The following is a 20700-nucleotide window of genomic DNA, read 5'->3' as shown; positions in this document are numbered from 1 at the left end:
CGGCCATGAAATGCTGCCCGCAGCCTGTCACGACAGGGCAGAGGAACAGCGTATTTCACGGCAAAATATCTCTGCAGAGGCGTTCATCATGTCCAACACATACAGCGAGCTTTGTACTCCGGGCAGAGATGAAGAGATTGGGGCAGAAATCCTCTTATATGTACATTTAAAAACACAGGCTGCCACGAGCTGAAAAAAAAAACCAACTCTATAGAAAAATTAAATATTTACTTCTTCTGTTTGTTAATATCTTTCATTAGTTACTCAGATGTAACAGTCATTAAAATGCTGAAAGGGAACTTCATGTAAATTCATCACTAGCCTGGGAATACTCCTGCATTTGTGAGCAGGCTGCACACTGCAGCAGAGCTCGGAGACTCGATTTCCCTACAGGCAAGGCCAAACGTCTGGTTCACTCACAATTTACAAATGATTATTTTTCTAATTAATCATTCATCAAAAACCACAAACAGCAACGGGGCATGAAAGGCAGCGCTGGTGTAAACAGAAGGCAGAGTCAATCCATCACAAGCTCACCCCGCAGCCGCTCGCATCCCACCTCAAATGCTGTAACTCAAGCGACTGCAGGGAAGGGCAATGGGGAAATACCTTTCCTATTCTCCATAGCTGCCATAATGAAAGAGACAGTGTATGTTCCTGATATGCCAAACCTCACTTTTGTATACTGGAGTTGCAACAGATTCATGAAACGTACTGAGAGCCAAACCTGATTCTGCTGTCAAACCGGCAGGGAGGGATCACGGGATGAGGAAAGGAGAGCAAACCCTCAGCTGTGGGAGGACAGGAAGCTTCTAAAACACAAAGCACCAATGCTGGAAGTAACACTCAAACACAATCCTGAAGGAAAAAGGCCATAGCCTGTCTAAGAGACACAGAACAACAGAAACGGACTTGCTAAATAACTCTTGGCTGCAATGAAATCACTGCCTCCAGCTGTGCAGCCTGGGGTCCACGAGAGACTGGTCCTCAGCTCCTGTGCTCCCAGACCACCGAAACAGGAATGCTCGTACCAGCATGCCAACTCCTCCCTTGTCTTTGCTGGGATTAAGGAATTCTGGAACCACAAGCAATTCTGCTGACCTCTCCTGGAGTTCGGAGCTGGAATTTGCAGCCCTTTGTGCCGCTTGCTTGTTAACTGGCCTGCCGGAGACTATGATGTACACGCACACACATGGAGCTTAACAGTAAACTGCAAATGCCTGTGATTGTCACCTTTTCACACCGATTCTCTTTTCTCATCACTATTATTACAGGTTTTACATCTACTTCTTGTACTCCAAAGACACGTGTTTGAAAGGTGTAACTGTTTCCAGGACCCAGACCGCTCCTTGCTTTGGCCTTGCCATATCAGGCTGCTGGCCAATCTCTTGCCAAACCAACAACTCCTCAAAAGGCAGTACAAACTGGAAAAAGCAGGTGGCAGCATGATATTCCAGCCTTGTTATAGTCTCCCGCTGGCTTTTATTATATTTCACAGGGCTAGGCTTGAAACATATAATCAGATTTCAAAGAGGCTGGAGTATTGTTGGCAGTCCGCTTCATTCTTGACCACTGAGATTGTGAGATCTGTCCCTGCTGCTCAGAGAAAGAAGTTTTCCTCCTTCCAGCAACTAATTAAACAAACACAAAACCTGCAACACAACAACAAAGGGCATGCAAGATGATCAGGGCTTCTGCAGGACTGGCTTTTACCAAAGCTCTGCCTGTGCTGCACCTCCCCATGTTGCAGAGGGGTGGGAAAGCAAAACTATCCTGAAACGGGGAAAGCAAAATGCCCCACACATCCTAACAGACACTGTCCTCCTGCGTCCTACTACGACACAGTGATCTGTCCTGTGAAGGAAGAGAAATGGTCTTGGGGACGGAGGCAATGCTGATGGGACAAGCTTTGCAGAGGTTCAGAAGAGCCTACAGTCAGTCTCCTGGAAGTTAAGAGGATCTGTCCTGAACAGTTATCAAGGTACAAATCAAAGTCAGTTCTCAAAACTGGATGGCCAGACCTTGGACTGTTGTTCTTAACCTAACACACATGAGCAATTTGCACCAAGCTGCTGGACATACCAGGCACGCCAGCAGTGGGATGGAGGGATGCCCACCAATCCAGCAGGCAGCATCACAGCCGGCACTCAGGAAGCCTCAGTCCAGAACCCTGCCACGCTGCAGGGTTTGACCAGGCCACTGGTTCCTTCATATTTCAGATCCTTGTATGGAACACTGAAGACATCAGAACATGTTGAAGACTATGGGACAGGCATGTCCCATGAGAATGAAGCCCCACATGAGGTGCTCAGAGAGCCTTAGGAGACAGAACAGGAAATCTGACTCTACCAACACGCACCTCAATCTCACAAGATGGGACTTCATGGCGTGAACTTAGCAAAGAGGGAGCAATGACAGTGACTGAAGGGAAAACAGAGCAGTGGCAGAGACATCCCACATTGCTTCTGTGACACTTGTCCACGTAGCAGAAGAAGCAGCTTGTGAATTACCAATGCAATGGGAAGAACTGCAAGAAATACAAATAGAGTTTGCCTCCTAGAAGCAGATAGGTGTGTGGCTGGAAAGAAGAGACAAAACCACCTTCTTACAGCCCAGTAACAGGCAATCCAAGTCGCCAGATTTGCCACAGGGAGGAGAATCACTTCAGAATTTCTATCCATTGCTGGACAAGTCAAACAAGAAATTCAATCCAATTGCCAGCATTTCATCATGGAAGTTCTATACTAGCTCATAAGCAGTAAACGAGAGAGGAAATCCACATTAACAGAAGCCATTGATAAGAAATATGCCTGGGTTCCAACTTCTTCTGGCCTTTTCTTTCCAGTACTTCCATTGGTATTGCTGTGAAATAACCACTGCAACAGCTGAAACTCAATACAGTTACCGGAGGTAGAAAAGCATCCAAATTGAAGTGGCATTTTGCCCCAGACTCGGGGCACTTTTTAAAGTTTTATTATCAGACAGATGTCTCAGAGGAAAGCTATGACATGACTAACGTGTCTTTGAGTATTTCTTCTAAGTGACAGTAAAAGATTGCTGATCTGAGGTATTTCCTGCCATTATTTTCTAGTGTTTATGTTCTCTCCAATGCATCCTATTAGAGCAAATCTCTTTGGAAAGGCTCCATTCTTGAAGATGATGCATGCTCCAAGAATGCCTTTTGCCCAAGCAATAATCCCAATGACAGCAGCTGTACTACTCCTGTGCTTCAAGACAAACAGTTGCATGAGGGCGCTACACAGGCAAACCCAGAGCACCAAGCACATTGCAGCCTGGGCTCAAAATCTCCAATCATTCCGTTTTCTGAAACGAACGCTTTTTTCTAACCAATTCAGCAAGATCTGCTTCTGATCCAACATCTGCATCTACGTAAGAGGTACCCTCATCCAAACAACACACAGGGACAGAGAGCTGAAAACCAAGATGAGTTTTAGATGAACATCTCCAGTGCTCATTCCAGTTCTTCAAAAATACAGTGAACCCACTCCCTGAAGGAGAACGTAGTAATAACTCATTGCCTTTATTTTTAGCCTAGCTCTTCCTTCAAAGCCCAGCAAGATATGTAGAGTTTTGCAGCATACAAAGAATCCCTCCTCATGATTAACATCTATATGAATAATAAAGCTTTAATCTGTTTTGAGTCCGTTACCTACTGCTTCAGCAAGTTTAACATCAGATGGGAGGAAGAGCAGCAAGGGTATCCAGCCAGCTTTCATAGAACTCAAAGCAGTGCTACGAGGCTTAACTAATCGAGATCACCGGATGAAAAAACCTCATCGTGCATACAAAATGTGAAAGGTAAAAAACATCTGCCGATGCGCAGGCAATATTGAGATGGGATGCTAGGTGGGAACCTCGGATAACTTCAAACAGGCGGGACTGAGACTCATCTGTGGATCCAAATTATGTTCCTCCCGCTCCAGAGGACCAAACTCAGGTGGATGCTGGGTCTGAAATATAACGGCAGGAATGCACGCAAAGCTCAGTGCTTCAGTCATAGACACCTAACTTCTATTTTCTCAGTCAAGTCTTCCACTAAGCCCGACATGGATTGAGTTGCTCCTTTTGAAACAGTACAAGTGTGAAGGCAGCTCAGACAGCAAATCAGCCTCTCAGACTATTACACACGCTTTCCTCCACCTCACAGGCGTCAGAAGTCCTGGCTGAACAGAAGCAGAGGGAAAGGCAATGCAAGCAGGCCACATTTCCATAAGGCAGCGACTCATTCTCCTTCCATATGTCCCCTTCCTCACATTTGGAGAGGGGCTGGTCTGAAGCCAGGTGGAGTCACTGTATGAGCAAAAGCAGAAACCTGGCATCTCAAACTAAATAAAAACCTGCTGCACCGGTTTCTGCTCGGCAGCATAAACCAAGTGGGACAAACATCCAGCTATCTGAAGATGCTTTGAAAGGGCAGCTCGGTATTTGCCAGGCCTCCTTGGACACAGGCGACGCAGAGGAGGTCCCTGGTTGCACCATCCTGTCAGCCTTTCAGCAGAAACCATCCATCAGCTCAACCTGCTTACTCGCAGGCCACACCTAGGTTCAGATCCTGCTGAGACATCTGCAATCCTTCTGTCCAGGCATGAAACCTTCAAGTTTATCTGATTTTTGCTGGAGTGGCAGACAGACTGCAAAAAACATTCCCACCTCTGCCCTTTTCTCAGGTAAGCCAAGCTGTTTACTCCACTGCCTAGCTTCTTAGCCATCAGCCTTTCTCCTCCTCTTCACCCACATCCTCAAGTGCCTAAAGACAGAGCGGTTGCTCTCTGTTAAGCTATTCTGGTTCATCTCTGTAAGCTCCGCACAGAGCGCTGGCTCTCTGACAGGCAGAGAGAGCTCCAGCAGCTCTCACTGCCTCCTGACAACACAGGAATGCCCTAACACCGACTGCATCAAGCAACTGCCCACAGGGATGTGCCATCAGCCCAAAGCACAATCCCACGGGCACGATCCCAACTCCATGCACTCAGCTGCTTGCTGACAACACCACACCACAACCTGATTATATCTAGATAAAACTTTCTGATGGTTGGGATGGGTGATGGACATCTATCTACTCTCCAGTTTGCAACGTAAATGTGATACTGATTTCTTTCCCCCAAGTATGTATTTAGGCACAATATATTTCAATGGCAAAAAGATGCTTTGTTCCATTTGGGAGTGTGTGTGTGTGTATTTGATCCCTGCGCTTCAAATAGATCCAGGAATGGAATTTAATACATTTATAAAATTAAGAACAGATGTTGTGGACTGTTTAAACTAGCAGAGGAAACAAGAGGAACACTCCAAGGAAGGTGACATGAAAAAAACGCTGAATGTTGCAGGAAAATAGGAATGCAGTAATGACTGTGGGGCTTCAGGGACACAAGGGTCCATACCACAAATCCCTCAGGAAAGACATCTCCCATCTCAGACGCACAGATGTCTGTTCTACACGAGCTAGAGAAAGAAAAGTAATAGATTACACTGGCTGGAGATCGAGCACATTTGTCTTCTACTGCAAGAGATGCACTTCACCTTAACATACAAACCGCAGGGCACGCCAACAGAAATCCCTTCCTTTTCTACTCACTTGCCCTCTAAATATTAAAGCCATTGAACACTTACAGCTCAAGTTACATCTCACTGCTTCTCTCTACTCATTTTCTTTTCTGCAGGCCCCTTGCCTTGGACAGTTAAGTTTCCTGGGAAACAGAGGCACTCACTGTCTGCCAGAAGAACTCCCGGGGCGCCCTGTACAGCAGCGCCAAGGCGCAAACACTGTACAGGGTGGTTTATTTGGCTGGTGTTGAGTCTTTCCATTCCAGTTTTTAAAATGATGGAAACTGCTCCTGATGGCTTTTGGTGCCGTTTGTTATCACAAAGTTTATATTTGGGGTCAAACTCAAGTCAGCATCCTTTCGGAAACGAATGTCTGCATCTCCCCTTCCCACACTGACTTACAGGATACCTCACTTGTAAGGAATGGTACCACATTTTGTTAAGGAAATGTACTATTCTCAGTGTCAGAAGTGGTTTCAGCCTCTGTCTTCAGTTCTGTGTGATGTTAGCAGTATTGTCACCCCCATTTTGCAGCACATGATGCTGAGGTATGGAGTATGTTAAGCAACTTTTGCCTCTAGTGACAGAAATAAGAACAAGGACTGGAATTCAGAGGCTGTACTCAGATGCTGCCTCACTCCTCTTGAGCACTGAAGAGCCCGTATTGTACTTGCAGATCATACATTTGCATTGCAAAGCAAGGAGCTGTGTGCGGGAATGCCTGTATGTACAAGTATCTGCATATTCGGGAGGCAGATCTTTCAAAAATTCAGCGCACAGTGCTCTGTCTGCAAGTCAAAAGCCATCTCCAATTGCTAAAACTTAAATAAAAACACAAGTTGCTACAATTCATAAGGAGCTTAATATTTATTACCACATATTGCAAGCATGCAGCTATGTAGAACAACTCCCTTACTGTCTCCAGTGATTATTCAAGAGACGAGGAAAAGAAAGAATAGCCTTTGATAGTCACAAAAAAAAAACACACACAAAAAAAAAGCAAGCATGGAGAAAACAATGTACTAAATCCTTTTCACAGCCAAGAGGCCAAAGAAAATGCTATATATTTATAAAGGAAATGAAAACCTGTCAGGAACAAAATGAACTGAATAACAGAGCTTGGGCTGAATAAAGAGAAGCAAGAACTAAAGAATCAAAAATGTGATCAGAGTGGAAAACACAGCACACAGCATCCCCAGAAAGAAGGCTCCAAGTGGACATACAATCCATTTGGGTACAATCCCGACCAGAGTACCCAACCACTCCTTTCTTCTGATAATCTGCAGGCAGAGAACCAAACGTCAGGTGAGGTCAGCAAATATGTTGTTCCCAGGATGTACAACATTGAACCAACCGGAGCATCTTCTGTGCATTCCCGGAAGAGGGACATACGGGGAGCCGGAGCCCCTGCGGCTCCCTCTGGGCAGATGTCTGCACACTAGTGTTCCATGATACTGCAAGTCTCCTGCTATCCATCTCTGCAGAGCAGATGTTCAAGATAGGATCAGCTGGTCACACAGAGGTATGTGCAGGAGTAAGGTCTGGTTTCCACATGCTGGATTTACGGCCCCATCCTTCTGCCGAGCTCGCCAGGTGCCAGGGTGTCTGTGGCTACGGCAGCTTTGGAGGATGATGGGAGGCTGCAAGGGCAGACACAGGCTCCCAGCCCAAAGAAGAAAAGATGGCCTTTGAGATACAGAGGTTGGAAAGTTGTGCTTTGCCACCAAAAATGTGCCTGCAGGCCAGAAGACCAATTGTATGGACTGCCCTGGATCCTAACCTGGATGTTGGTATCTTCTCGGGAGTAACAAGTGATAGGATGAGAGGAAGTGGCCTCAAATTGTGCCAGGGGACTTTAGATTAGATACCAGGAAGAATTTCTTTACTAGAAGAGTGGTAAAGCACTGGCACAGGCTGCCCAGGGAAGTGGTGATTCCGTGATTCTGTTCTAACTCTGCAACTACAAGAGTCAGCCTGTTGTATTTCTAAATTCTCAAAGCTGGAAGAGTACCTCAAAAACCACTAGGGAACTTAACTATTCATGAAAATTCAAATAAAACATAACTATTATAAACCTAAGTATGGCTGTCTTGATAGAACGAAGGCTTTTGAGTATACAGATGACTTGGATTCGAGATCTGGTATTAAATAATTTAGCTTTATGTTTCTAATTGCAGGAAGTTTATGTGATTTAAAAAAATAAACAACATAAGTATTTCATAATTCAGATGCTTAATTACTATTACCATATTGATTGCAGGAAATAGGATTAACCACACATTATATTTTGTCGGAGAATAATGTCAACAATCTTGAAGTGATGGCTACCTACAAATTAGCTGGCTACGCTACATTAAAAACCAAAACAAAAACCGTGGCCATCAGAAAAGAGAATTCTCAGTAAATCAGCACGCTCAGCATAGGAACATAGAATCATCCAGCCTGGACCCCCTCATTAAATGCAGGAGGGGAGCAGAAACTGTGTAAACACGGAAAGTTAAACTTACACTCATGAGAAGAAAGCTGGAAAGTCTTTATCTCTTGGACCTTTCTTTGCTTAGATGATTCACCAGTACAGTCATTCAAATAAGCCCAAATACTTAGTACTGCAACAATAACGCTCCTTCTTTCCACAGTTCCTACAGAAAGGTCTGGTGAACTCACAGGAGCGAGCTCCCTGAATGCATTCCCAAAGGAAGCTCGAGCATGGCAAGACGCGTGCAGCTGGCAACACCATCTCCTCCTGGTGAACCTGTTCTGCTAGACCCTGCTGCCAGGGGAGCCGGCAAATCGCAGCAGGCAGAAATATTTCCAGCATTTTACATCAAACTTGCCCAGGGCTCTGCCATTGCTCTGTTTTCCAGTACCCTCACGAGAAGGACAGACATGGGCCATGCCCATGACAGGCATCACGAGTCACCATTAGGCATTCCCTACCAAACGAAGCCTTTGAGAGCAGCTGGATTCACCTCTCTGCGCAGCAATGCGCATCCACAGCCAGAAGGGCCACACTATGCTAAGTTCCCACAGGACACCATGAAGTACAGCCTGGATTACCCCAGCTTGGAGTCCACCTCGGCTCTCAACACAGACATACTTTTATTTCCAACAGGATCAGCAGAGGTTAAGTTGCTCATTAATGAGAAGTGGTGGTCTTAGATCTGAAAAGATGCTTTATAAAACAAAAAATGCAACAATTTGCTGAGCTGCACTAGTTTTGCATCGCCCTCACTTGTGCCCTCACGCCCTGTAGGCCCTCACGCCTACAGTTACTTCTGCCATACGTCAACCGAAGGGGAAGGGCATAACAGGAAAATATTAGAGGCCTTTTCATCGCACATGAAAGGCAGGTTGAAACTCTCCAGAGAGGCACTTCAGCAGCTCCTGCTGTATAAAAGACAATGCTCAGATACTCCTATTATATGCTTCTCATCATCTTGAGGATTCAACAAATCCTTGACTGCACGGGTGGCCGCTGGGCAGATTCCACATGGAAAAGCTGGCAATCATGGAGGAAGCGAATGCAGCTGCATTCCACAGGTCTCCACAAGCAGGGACAGCCACTCAAAGTGCATCTCCAAAATCACAACTGCTGCTTCCATCATGGAATCATAGAATCATTAGGTTGGAAAAGACCACCAGAATCATCGAGTCCAACCATTCCTATCAACCACTAAACCATGTCCCTGAGCACCTCATCTACCCATCTTTTAAATACCTCCAGGGATGGTGACTCTGCCCCCACTCTCCACCCTGAACCTCCCCTGCCAGTGCCTGATGACTCTTTCTGAGCAAAAACTTTTTCTGATGTCCAGCCTGAACCTCCCCTGGCGGAACTTGAGGCCATCAGCCCGGCCTCACTTTTTTCCTATTGTTAGGCATCACACTGGAGAAGCGTGAAAATACAAAACTCCATTATTCGGCGTGAAGGCATAAAAATGCTTGCATTTACCATGCTAGGACTCTAAAGGCACCCCAGCACCCTGCAGATAAGTGAGTCGCCTCAGGGCAGCTCTATGAGCTGGGCAACATTTTGCCAATGAGGAATTTAGAAATTCCTCAATGCCTTTTAGCCTCAAGAGCAGAGTAAATCCCTTCAACTCTAACTAGCATCCAAATTAGCAACTGAGGGAATCCCAAAGGAGGTCTCCAGAGAGACCGGTTTGGCAGAAGGAATCAGCACTTTCTTCCTCCTCTCCGGACAGTCAAGCAACGCCTGTTTGCTCTCACAGCTAACACGGTGCGTACGTCCAACGTGTACATAATGCTGCCAGAGGGGACAGCCCTCAACAACACCGTAAGGCCACCTGCCCTGTGGTTAATGGAGCACTTACAGAATCATACAATAGTTTGGGTTGGAAGGGACCTTAAAGCTCATCCAGTTCCAACCCCCTGCCATGGGCAGGGACATCCCACTGGCTCAGTCTGCCCAAGGCCCATCCAACCTGGCCTGGAACACCTCCAGGGATGGGCAACCTGGGCCAGGGCCTTCCCACTCTCACGGTGAAGAAATTCTTCCTAACACCCAGTTTAAATCTGTCCCTCTCCAGTTTATACCCAGGTACTGGAAGGTCACTGTAAGATCTCCCCTGAGCCTTCTCTTCTCCAGGCTGAACAATCACAACTCTCTCAGCCTGTCCTCATAGGAAAGGTGCTCCAGACCCTCCGATGATCCTTGTAGCCTCCTCTGGACCCATTCCAACAGCTCCATATCCTTCTTAAATTGAGGAAGAAGGACTTCCCATCGATCTGCGTGTCCAGGATCTACCGTGCCAGCTGCACGCTTGGCTCCAACCCTTACAGATGTACCAGAGCGTCCTGTGCTCACCCTGCCACAATTCTGCACTTAACTACACCTACTCATCTTTGCTTTGGCTCTTTGTGTGGGGTGGGGCTACAGGCAAGTTATTTTCAGCCTTAAAACGTAGACAAGCCCTGCCGGGTTTCCAAGGTTGTCACCACTGGAACAGCACACCCAGCCCGAGGATGTGGCTGAGTATTTCCCACAGCTTAAAAAAAGAGGTGACTCCAGAGCAGCCCTGCAAGAGAGCTGAGGAGCTGGAACACCTCAATGGGATTTGCATTTTGCACCATCTCCCCCAGGGAAAAGGCACAAAATGAGTTGGGCTCTGCTGGGTTGGCAAAAGTTCAGAAACCTTTACGTGCACCCTGAAAGGTTGATTATTGAAAGATCTCTGCATGCAAAAGCTTCTCCGATCACTTCCAGTACTGAAAGGGGCTCCCGGAAAGCTGGGGAGGGGCTTTTGATCAGAGAGTGCAGGGACAGAACAAGGGGAATGGTTTTAAGCTGAAAGAGAGGAGACTGAGGTAAGATCTTAGGCAGAAATGTTTTGCTGTGCGGGTGGGGAGGCCCTGGCCCAGGTTGCCCAGAGCAGTGGTGGCTGCCCCATCCCTGGAGGGGTTCAAGGCCAGGTTGGATGGGGCTTGGAGCCCCTGATCCAGTGGGAGGTGTCCCTGCCCATGGCAGGGGTGGGGGAACTGGGTGAGCTTTGAGGTCCTTTCCAACCCAAACTATTCCGTGATTTTATTTTTCCAGACTATTGAAGGCACTAAGCCCAGGCCCTAGCAAGCAAGAGCTGTGGCCCCATTCCCGGCGATGCCCGGCATGCACAACAGCAGGAAACAACCGACAACTCCGGGCACTGAAGTGGAAAACTCATTATCTTTTTATAATCCTGTATTACATGATTCAGCTACACAAAATCTTTCATCAGATGTCACAGAAAGGAAAACTGCTGTATTTACAGAGAGTAGCACGTACCACATATGTTCGTGTGTGTGCATGTGTGTGTACAAACCCTCCGTATGTTTTTCAAGGAAGCCTACAAGAATCAAAACCAGTCTCTGTTTGAGTTAGATAACCCTCACAGACTCTCTTGACAACTCCTCCATTCTCATTTCCTTGATGTTGCAGGCTTATGCAAATATCCTAAAACTGAAATATAAACCAACACAAACAATCCTGCCCTGACTCCACCTCACCTAGACATATGGAGTGTTTATAAATTCGTTACCAACACCAGGGCTTCCTTTGCACTCCCTGATCCACCAAACCATGGCCAGCTGCTCAATTCACCCCAGATCTTAGTAACTCTAAGCCATATGAGGCTTTAAGAGCGATGCCAGAAGGATGTGCTGAAGGCTGACGGAGCCAGTCTTCCCACTAGGAGAAATTCTGGTGTTTCAAAGGAATCGCAGACACCCTGCACTCTCTGCTCTGCAAAGCACAAGCTCAACAAGAATTGGAAAGCAAACTACTTTATGGGGCATTCAGAGCCCATATAACATTTTTGAACCAGAAGCAACTGCATTTGAACAAAAGTACTTCTAAAAGGACCCAACAGCATGAGATCTCACGGCTGCAAATAACACTTTATGCAAAACTAGCCGAAGTTTTGGACCCTGCACAGCCAGTATTTAAGTCTATTTTTTTGGCATACTGTGGGACCACAGAGATCAAAACACAGACTTTTTTTCCCCAATGTTGGCTCACAAAGAAGCACCAGTAGATGACATGAGCTACCATCAAGAACCTGTTAAGTTCTCCCACACCAGGCGAGGACCCTCTCCCCCTACAGAAGCCCCACAGAGTAGGGCCCAACACCCATGTTGCCCATGCTATAAGCACACCAGCCACTTCAAAAGCAGGTCCCTAAGGAGTTAAAATGTAGAGATGAACTCCCACTTAAGCCAGTGACAATGTTGTCATCAATTCAAATGGGCCAGGAGCTCAGATCATGACTTTACTTGTTTTGAACAGGAGGACACTGAGGCACAGTCCAACTCTGCTGTCCCTTCAGCAAACCAAACCTTCTGCCTGCAATATCACGGCTCCAAATATTTCCAGTTAAACAGGTGAACCATCGTTATGCAAGCACATCCGCACCCTGAAGCCACACCAACTCGTACTGCTATCCTGCTGGATCCAACAGCAGGAGAAGGTCAGGCCAGGTCAGAGTGGGACACAGATCTCCCAGGCACAGCTCAACACTGTGAGAAGCAGTGCTGAGGGCTCCTTGCAGCACTCGCTCCCAACCTCCACTAACCTAATGCCCCAGAGTGGCACCACACCAGTCTAAATGTGTAAAGTTCAGATTTCCTGAAAAGACATGGAAAACCACAGTTCATTTCTTGCATTTCCAAAAATCCCACAGGAGGTTTCCTTGGTCGAGATGCCGTGACTCCAAATAGATTCCAGCACAGGCCATCAGCTCTTCTTCTGCCTAAACCCAACAGCTCCAAGTGCTCCATCCCCAGAGGAGTTTGGCGCCACAGAGGTTTACCACCTTTGCAGAAGAGCCAGCACCGAGTGAACGCTGTGAGGGGGTCAGCCATGACTGGCACAGCTCCAGGAGCTGCCAGCAGTAGCTGACCCCAAACCCTCATCTCTTTTGCAGCATTTGTTGCCCATTTTGCACCTCTCAAAATCCCAGCCATCCTGCAGGACAAACCGTTGAACAGGGGTAAAAGCTCATGAGTAGCAGCCTACAGCAACCAGACAGCACTTCTGACTAGAGAAGAGGGAAGAGAGGCTGCAGATGACCCCAATACCAAGGCAACCAGCACAGCCAAGGTGCCCACGCTCCCGGTACCTGCTTGATGCAGCTATCCTTCTTTGCTCGGTCCAGCTCTCCATCATCACTTCTTCGCGCTGTTCCTCTCTCTATCTACCACTTCTTCACTCCGTTCCTCTCTCTATCCATCACTTCTTTGCTCCGTTCCTCTCTCTATCCATCACTTCTTCGCTCCGCTCATCTCGAGTACAGGGTCAGCTCTTAGAGAGGGGCACATCCAAGGTTGCCCATCTCCACGTGCCCCCCCAGCACGGTGCAAAACCTCAGCGGAGGCAGCAGAGCACAGGACAAAGCCTCTCCTCCTGCCTGGCTGCAGCAGCGCCAACAGTCTCCCTGCGGGACAAACCCACACCCCCAGCTCCAGGAGCAAAGGACCACACTATGAGCTCACCTCTTGCCACAATGGAGGGGGACGCACGTGGAACCTCCCCAAGTAGGAGTGTTCCACCCAAACGGGGCACCCGGGAACCACACACCCCAACTCCTTCCACAATGCCACGCACTCCCCATTCACAGTACACCAGCTACTCAGAGAACCGAAGCACACCCTCCACGGTTAATGTAAAATATTAATGTCTCATTTGTTCAACAATTTTGTGGAAATTAAAACTTTTAGGTTAATCATATACTGAACAATTTTAATTAAAGCAGTTATAAAACAATTAATCCACGAGAGCAGGCTTGGATTCTTGCCAGCCTTATTGGTTTAATACATGTAGGCAAAGCTTAGTCCTCCCCCTGTTTGACTTAATGAATGCTAATAAGTGACACAAAATATGCATGCAGCGCTCCTAATATAGTTAGTCCATCTGGTTTCACTTGCATTTTGTATTTGTCATTTTGCTTTGATAGAGAAATTGAAAATGAATTCTCTGTGCTGGAAATTAGAACAACTTTGTACCCTGCTTAATTTAAAATAATTTTTGCAAACCTTTTGGGGAAAAAAGACTGGAATTCAGTACAGTACATTAGACAGCTACGCTTTGGGTCGTTCCAAGGTTGGAAAAGAGCGTAGGACAGAAATACAAGCTGTACTGAGCAGCACTGAGCCACTGAAAGAACAGCATTTGCTCAGCCTTTTCTTTCCTATCAGTATTTCAAAAGATTTTTTTTCCTTGAAGAGATGGTAATATAAAGGCAGAGGATAAAATATGATTTTAAGCGCCTGAGACAAATCCTCTACTACTTCAATTTGTTCTGCATTACAACTTGTTTGATCCATTTGGGGATGGATTTGTTTGCCAAAGCAAGGAGAGCTCAAGCTCTTTGTTGAAAATTTAATGTATGCCAAAAATTTTTACCTTGTTAGCACCTACATTTGAGTTTCATAGCCATGTTATATCAAATAACACTGAGGACCATCACTGTCAGGTGCAACCACTCTATGTAAATGCCACTTGCAAAGGTCCTGCACAGCTGAACTCACTTGCCTGCAGCTCTAACTGCCCAGAGAAGAGCCTGGTTTGTCCCACAGCCATGCCAAAAGCAAAAAGCAGGCTCTTCTCAGAGTAAAATTTTCATTACGTAACTCTTGTCACAATGAGATCATGCACAATATGATCTATCACCATGGAACGTGGCCTTTGGTCTCTCCCTCTGTGAAAGCTACAGCTCCAAACACAACATCCCCATCAGCACTCTCTCTGCAGTCCTTCCAGAAGATCCCACCTGCTCCTCTGCAGTCCATGAGGCTCTTTCCATTGATACCATTGGGGTTTGGATCAGCTCTAGAGACGTGTCTGTCCCAAACCAGCGGGAGACAGCAGGAGGTACAGCTGCACCAGGTTAACGTGCGCACAGCTTCGTTCTTCCCTGCCGAAGGTCATTGCCCATTTCTGCTGCTGAGATACTGTCCCAAACAGTGACAACTGGGAGCTTAAAAACTAGCTCTGTTCCCAGGGGAACGGTGTCCCAAATTCAGACACAGCAGAATAAGTGGGAGGAAGGGAATCGTGTGGGTGCATGGCCTGATAAGCGCATGCAAGACGGGAGAGAAGGAGAGCCCCATCGACCACCCGTGACCTTCACTGTACCCTCAATAAAGCGACCAAGGGAAAAACTTCTTCTTAAGGCTTCAGATCTGCAAAAATACCAAACAGTTCAGGCACTGGTGCTGGCTTTATCGGCTTAACCAGTTAATTGGCTTATAAGTCACCCTTGAGCTCACCTTGATCTACAATTTTTGAGTCGTGTTCCTTTTGCCCCAATGAGGTGTATGTCCTGCTGCTTCCTACAGGAACGATGCTCTGTCCACCAAAGGAAGGAAAGCTGGTTGCACCCTTGCAGATGGTGACAGCCTGCGCTCCAAGCTCATCCCACACCCAGCCTTCCCTGTCCTGTAGCCACGGATAACCCAAAGGCGACAGGACCTGGACACCTCCATGCTATGAGATGCAACCTAAGTCCTTGCCAGATTTCTAACCGCTCGCCAAGGCCGCGTAAAAGGAACCAGGAGTGTTGGGAGCGCAAGGAGAAGACATGGAGGGGGTGAAACAGATGGGAACAGCTCCAAGCAGATGAACAGGTGCCTTATAAAGGAACTTGTTTGCTGTAACCGAGTGAAATTTGGAAACCTGAGCTTGAAATGAAATACTTTTAACAGCAGCAACGAGGAGTGATTGAACTCCCCCTCGCCTGGGTGCCAGGGCAGAACCCCATGCCCAGGAGATCTCCACACTGCTTGCCAGCTCAGATCTCAGCCATGGTTTATCCCGTAGCAGTCTTTTTGGACAATGCTATTGCATGTTTTCTGCCAGAGGGATCCTGAAATAGCTTACAACTCATGTGCACGCCGTCAAGAGTCCACGCTCAGGCTGTAGAGCAGCTGGGACGCCAGCTTGGGGCAATGCCCAAACCAGTACCGGGAAAGCTCCTGGAGATGAAGCTGTCACGCAGCAGCAGCACCTCCTGGGCACGTCCTGCACAGCACAACGGAGGAGATTTCATGTTGCTGATGCCAACACCAGACCGATGCACTGATTCCATGCGAAGTCTGAGCGGAAAGTGCAATCCAGCAATAAAAATGAGATTAAACAGAAAGACTGGTTTGACTTTGTGTCCCTGGACCTGAGAGTCTGCCAACAAGCTCTCTGTAAGCGCTAAATGCCTTCTCTCTGTCACTTATAAAAATACAGATGTGGCTCCTCTGCACCGAGACATTCTGGCAGAGCAGCTTCTTATTTTTTTATTTTTTTTTAAGTGCTTTAAAACATCCCACAAACACTGTTTAGGGAAGTCAGCAGGAGGTCAAATAGAAGCCTTGTGTCTCAGTGGATAACAATCCTTCTGTGAAATCCTTCCAGCAGGAATCGAGTCATTCTTACATCTCCCTCCCCACCTTTTTTCTTTTCCTTTTTAGTTTAAAGGCATTTTAGCAAAGCTCTCTTTGAAGTTTAAACCTTCTGCAACAACACCACTTGCCAACAAGATAAAATATTTAGTACTGCTATATACTAAAATCATATCTCTAACAATACCTTCCACATCTGACATAGCACAAAAGTTAATTCAGCCAACAAAGCAATAGTTGCATTTTGTGTCTCAAGAAGCAGCAATTTATCTTTTTTGTATATATAAATTACACACACTCTTGTGCCACTTAAACCTAAAACCTCCTGTTGTGAAATAGAGAATAGAAAGATCTTTAAATACAGACAAAAAGATCAGAGTTATAGGGAAAGCTGTGACAAATGCAGGAGAACATGAGTCGCCTGGAAAAATAAATGCAAAATTCACGATACTCCCCGGCAAATTCTCCCTGCTTAATCCTACACACGTTCCCTCATCTCATTGGATTGATTTGGCTTTTCTGGCAGCATCATCCCCCTTCAGCGATAATAGCAACAGTCTCGGTTTGTTCCTGCTCCGGTGTGTGTGACATCAAAGAACCCAAAACTGCACAGGGAAATACTTCTCTGTAAGAGCACTGGTAAGGTTTGCAGACGTGCCCATCCGAACGGGTCAGCAGATGGGTTCAAGCATAGTCCCTTGCATGTGGTGATACCACCTTTGCAATTTGTCAGTCTGCTGTGCTTGGCATGTAACTTGTAACGCCCACGGGTGTCTCGCACTCTGGGAGGATTCTTGAAGACACTACGGATCACGGACTTCAAACAATAGCACATGAGGTCAGGCAACACCTGCCAGAGACAACGGTGTACGTAAAACGTGTTGCAGCTACATAAAACCCTATCATATAATGGTTTGGGTTGGAAGGAACCTTAAAGCTCATCCAGTTCCACCCCCTGCCATAGGCAGGGACAACTCCCACTGGATCAGGGGCTCCAAGCCCCATCCAACCTGGCCTGGAACACCTCCAGGGATGGGGCAGCCACCACTGCTCTGGGCAACCTGGGCCAGGGCTTCACCACCCTCATTGGGAAGAAATTCCTCCTTATGTTTAGTCTAAATCTGCCCCTCTTCAATTTAAAGCCCTAGTCCGATCGCTACACACCTTTGTAAAAAGCCCCTTCCCAGCTTTCCTGGAGCCCTTTGGACCACGGTACAAGGCAGCGCGGTGAGCCAGCTCCATCCGCAGCGAGAGAAGGAGAAGCTTTGCCTCCGCAAGCACACGTGCTCTCAAAAATTGCAGGAATGCTGCAAGGGCTGGAGAAGGAAAACATGTTTTGCAATCTACCTTTCAGGTTTGTTGATGAAGAAAACAACAACAGAAAGGTCACAATGACCACAAACCTATGTTGGTAAGGTTGTTCTTAATTTTTTTTCTCCCTCATAGGTCTTGCCTTCCTTATTCACCTCTTAAACTTAAAAAAACAATAAGCACCTCTCCTCAACCCAAATCATACCATATGTTCCCACTGCTGCTTTTGCTTTTATAAGCTGCTCCTCAGTGTGCAAAGAGGCACCACCTCAGCGCCTCTAGTACCACATCCTCTCTCCCAGCTTAACTCAAAGCATTTTACTCTCTCACATAAAATGAGCTCAAACAGTCCCAAATGTCTGCCTTTTCTCATCTCTTTGCTGGTACACAGAGCTCACAAACTCCTCTCTAAGCAATTCAGTTCCCCTCACATATGCTCAGTGCACATGCACTTGACAACGCCATCTCCCAGCAATGGAACAGGCTCGGGGCTCCCAAACTCAAAAAAGGCACACTGATTTAAAACAAACGCATAAATGCAGTCCCCTCCATCTTCTGCAGGATGCAAACAATAATACTGCCAGTCTGAAATCAGCACTTGGTTCCCAAGAGCATCTCCATAGGTCTGCCAGAAGGCAGCTCCCTCCACAGGTCCACGACACCAGTTTGGATCCAATTTGCTTTCACATCCTTTTTTTCCTCACCTGGCCCTTCTTGTTTCATTCAAATAACATCTACAACCTCCCTGTTCATCTCTCAAAGCTTCCCAGCCAGCAGCTTTAAATATTTCACATCCTTCTCTGGACCTGGTGTCCCTCCTAACGCTGCCCATAGCCAAAACCTTTCCCGAGCAGCTGAACCCAAGCAGACCGATGGAGGCTCTGCCGCAAGCTTGCGCGGGGCAGACGGCGTCGTGGCTTGGGGGCTTTTACAACATGAGCCAAACGAAACCCAGACACTGCCAAATAAGTGTTACCTGCAGCATAAATAGATGCTTTTTACTGGGTTATTATTTTTAAAACAATACTGTCTGCACGCATATCCGTACACATAAGTGTTTTCTAAAGGCACAGAAAGGATTTTCGTGTCAGTGATTTTATTCTGTTCTTTGAAACGAAGGGCATAATTCACCAAGTGCAAACTTCAGCTAGGAACAAGCATGTCTGAAAATCCATCCTCTGGCTTCCCATTTAGAGTTAAACCATATCAAGAGTCTTTATCTTTCTCTCACTTACGCCTGATGTAATTCCACAGGCAGAAGCAAACACTAATTTACTCCAGTGTAAATGACAGACTTGTCTTGGCGACATTAAGATCAACGGCACAGAATCAAGCCCTCCTAGTTCGAGTCCAACACCAGGTAAGCAATACCTGCCACGAGCTGGTCCAGGCAAGGATGTGAGCAAAGCCTCCCTGTTATTGTTTCCTCCCTGTGTTGTGCAACTGCTGCTACAACGTGGTTTTACGAAACCTGGACTGAGGGATCCGACTGCTGACAGAGCAACCTGATGGGTAAGGCAAGAAGCAGGACTCTGTTACCACGGGACAACGCGATGGAGATGCCGCTCCGAGGAAACGATCTAGGAAAAGGAATCAAATAACAGTAACAAAACCAGCACTCCGCTGATGGGTGATCACATTTTTTAAGATGGATTTGCCAAATGACTGCTTATTTAATGAAAATCACAAACAGCCTAGTGCTTTTAGTACTGAAAGGTACATAGGAGGAAAAGCTGTATGTTACTGCAGCCGAGGTTTAAATAAACAGCAAACCTAGAGCGATGTCTTGTACCACGGCCAGGAATGACACAGTCCTGTGGCTCTTAGGAACATGACTAATGGCAGCTCTTGGAAAGCACACCAGGAATATAAGCAAAGCGGGTAACAGAGTCAAGCAGAAGGAAAGGGAAACAGAGAGGAAAACATGACCTGGCTACAGACTGATGCCCCAAAACCAGGATTTTGAAGAATCTGAAGACAAAGGGAAGGAAACGCCGTCTCAGAGCTAACCCTTGCACTGGGCTCTGTCTGCCTTGTGTCTCTGGACTCTGGCCAAGCCAATGTGCACAAGCATCTGCATTAACACATGCACAACAGAATGGACTGTCTAAAAGGAAGAGCAAAATTCTCATTCTGGACTCTAGAATTTATCAAGCAGACTTCAAAGAGGTCAAGATTAAGTCCGCAGAGCAGATTTCTGATTCTGGGTATTTTACCTATTATCAGACTCTCTAAGCGCCTAAATCTTTAATGCATCTTTCCTCATCACCTACAAGCGAAGCAGGGAAGAGCTATTGGTTTTACAGAGCAGCACAGAGAAAGCAAAGTATCAGATTTCTGGGTCTAAATTCCCTTTCCAACACCACATGCTGTCGTTATTATAATCTGGCTGGAGATCTTTGATGGTGCTTTGCCATGAGGACCCTCAGGAGCGAAGACTTAGCCCAGATACAGCTGTTCTTGACACGGCTGCTCAGGACCAAGTCCTCTGCTAGGCGAGAAACAGAACCCATTTCCCAACTGCTCCTGCCTATTACACAGCCCCTGCTCCAGAAAACCATTCCATCAATCCCAAATACTTTGCAAGCAATGGAAAAAAAATAAAATAACGAAAATTGACATGGTCAAAATTGTATTGGCAAAAGTATTTTCTATGTTTTAATCCCAACAGCTAGAAAAGCAGTGTATCACCCCGAAAGTCAAAATGCCTTTTAGAGGTGAATTCTGTAAACTTAATTTTACACCTCTCTTGTGGTTTCATTATGCAGCAGTGAGAGGCAAAGCGAGCGGGATGTTCTACTGGGACCTCCGTGACAACGGGATTAGGAACATCCTAAAGGCAACACGGCATCACCACTGGCACATCTGCTGCAGCAGTTTGTATCACAGCCATGTAAGGGGTAAGTGGGGTCATTCAGACCAACTTGATCCCCAGTATAC

The 20700-nt window shown here is 46.6% G+C and overlaps 1 protein-coding gene across 6 annotated transcripts in view; it reads right to left on the bottom strand.

Moving 5' to 3' along the window:
- Positions 1-20700, bottom strand: part of AUTS2 (activator of transcription and developmental regulator AUTS2) — a 780406-nt gene that overhangs the window by 722143 nt on the left and 37563 nt on the right. Inside the window, exon 1 of one of the 6 annotated variants that reach the window (XM_054084896.1) lies at positions 14829-14876. The exons of the other annotated variants lie outside the window; for them this stretch is intronic. Within the exon in view, the coding sequence (XP_053940871.1) occupies positions 14829-14870 (42 nt within the window). The 5' untranslated portion in view covers positions 14871-14876. Of the gene's footprint in view, positions 1-14828; positions 14877-20700 lie in introns of those variants that run through there. 6 annotated transcript variants of the gene reach the window in all.

This window comes from Cuculus canorus, chromosome 20 (genome assembly GCF_017976375.1).
Source record: "Cuculus canorus isolate bCucCan1 chromosome 20, bCucCan1.pri, whole genome shotgun sequence".
Lineage (NCBI taxonomy): Eukaryota > Metazoa > Chordata > Aves > Cuculiformes > Cuculidae > Cuculus > Cuculus canorus.
The sequence above is the reverse complement of the archived record's forward strand: the minus strand, read 5'-3'. Positions and strand labels throughout refer to the sequence as shown.